The sequence below is a fragment of the Nicotiana attenuata genome, unplaced genomic scaffold, assembly GCF_001879085.1.
Source record: "Nicotiana attenuata strain UT unplaced genomic scaffold, NIATTr2, whole genome shotgun sequence".
Classification (NCBI taxonomy): domain Eukaryota; kingdom Viridiplantae; phylum Streptophyta; class Magnoliopsida; order Solanales; family Solanaceae; genus Nicotiana; species Nicotiana attenuata.
The window spans coordinates 9799-10836 of NW_017681838.1; the positions used below are offsets into that span (position 1 = coordinate 9799).

General features: G+C 38.0%; 1 protein-coding gene across 1 annotated transcript in view; it reads left to right on the forward strand.

Annotated features, from left to right (window-relative positions):
- The window catches only part of LOC109221967, a gene marked incomplete at its 3' end in the record, with an annotated part of 5407 nt that extends 4435 nt beyond the window's left edge, over nucleotides 1-972 (forward strand). The window contains exon 2 of the mRNA XM_019386387.1: nucleotides 62-972. Coding sequence (XP_019241932.1) covers nucleotides 62-972 — 911 coding nt within the window. The remainder of the gene's footprint in view (nucleotides 1-61) is intronic.
- Between the last annotated feature and the right edge of the window lie 66 nt (nucleotides 973-1038).

Genomic DNA, 1038 nt, shown 5'->3' on the forward strand with positions numbered 1-1038 from the left:
CCTGTGCATATTAATGAGGTGGATGATTTTAGACACTGCATTAATACTTGCAATCTGACAGACTTGGGTTTTAAGGGAAGTATCTATACATGGTGGAATGGAAGATCAGAGGAAGATTGCATTTTTAAGAGATTAGACAGATGCTTGGGTAATATGGAGTTCCAACAAACTTTTCCAGGTTTACAGGTGACTCACTTATCCAAAACAGGGTCTGATCACAGCCCTATGTTGTTGAAATATGATATTGAATCTCCTCCTATCAAGAAGTCTTTTAGGTTTCTTAATTTCTGGACTAAACATCACACTTTCAAGGAAGTTGTAAAGGAAAATTGGTCTGCAGATTTTAGTGCTAGTCCTTTTACCTTATTTAACTTCAAGTTAAAAAAGCTTAAGAAGGCATTATCAACTTGGAGTAGAGCTACTTATGGGGATATATTCCAAAAGATTGCAAGTTTGGAGGAAGTTGTTTTGGTCCATGAGAGACAGTTTGAATGCAATCCAAGTCAGATGAATAGACAAAGACTTCAGGAAGTTCAAGCAGAAATGATCAGATATCTTGCTTTAGAAGAGGAATTCTGGAGGCAAAAAGCAGGCATGATGTGGTTTAAAGATGGAGACAGGAACACTAAATTCTTCCATGCTCAAGTTAATGGAAGGAGGAAAAGGTTGAGATTGACAAGAATTCAAAACAGTGATGGAAATTGGATAGAGGAGGAGGATCTAATTGCAGAAGAAGCTGTGAAATTCTACCAAGATCAGTTCACTGAAGATGCAGTTCCAACTACTTTTGACATTCTCAATCATGTTCCTAATATGGTAGACAGTGAGCAGAATGAAAAACTAATGGCTATACCAACTAAAGAGGAAGTGAAGAAAGCAGTAATGGGACTAAGTGGTGATTCAGCTGGGGGCCCTGATGGATACACAGGAGCATTTTACCAATCTTGTTGGGATATAATTGAAGATGATTTGGTAGGTATGGTGAAAGCTTTCGTTTTGTGGGTTCAACGTAATTGCCTAAAAAGTGTGAACACACAC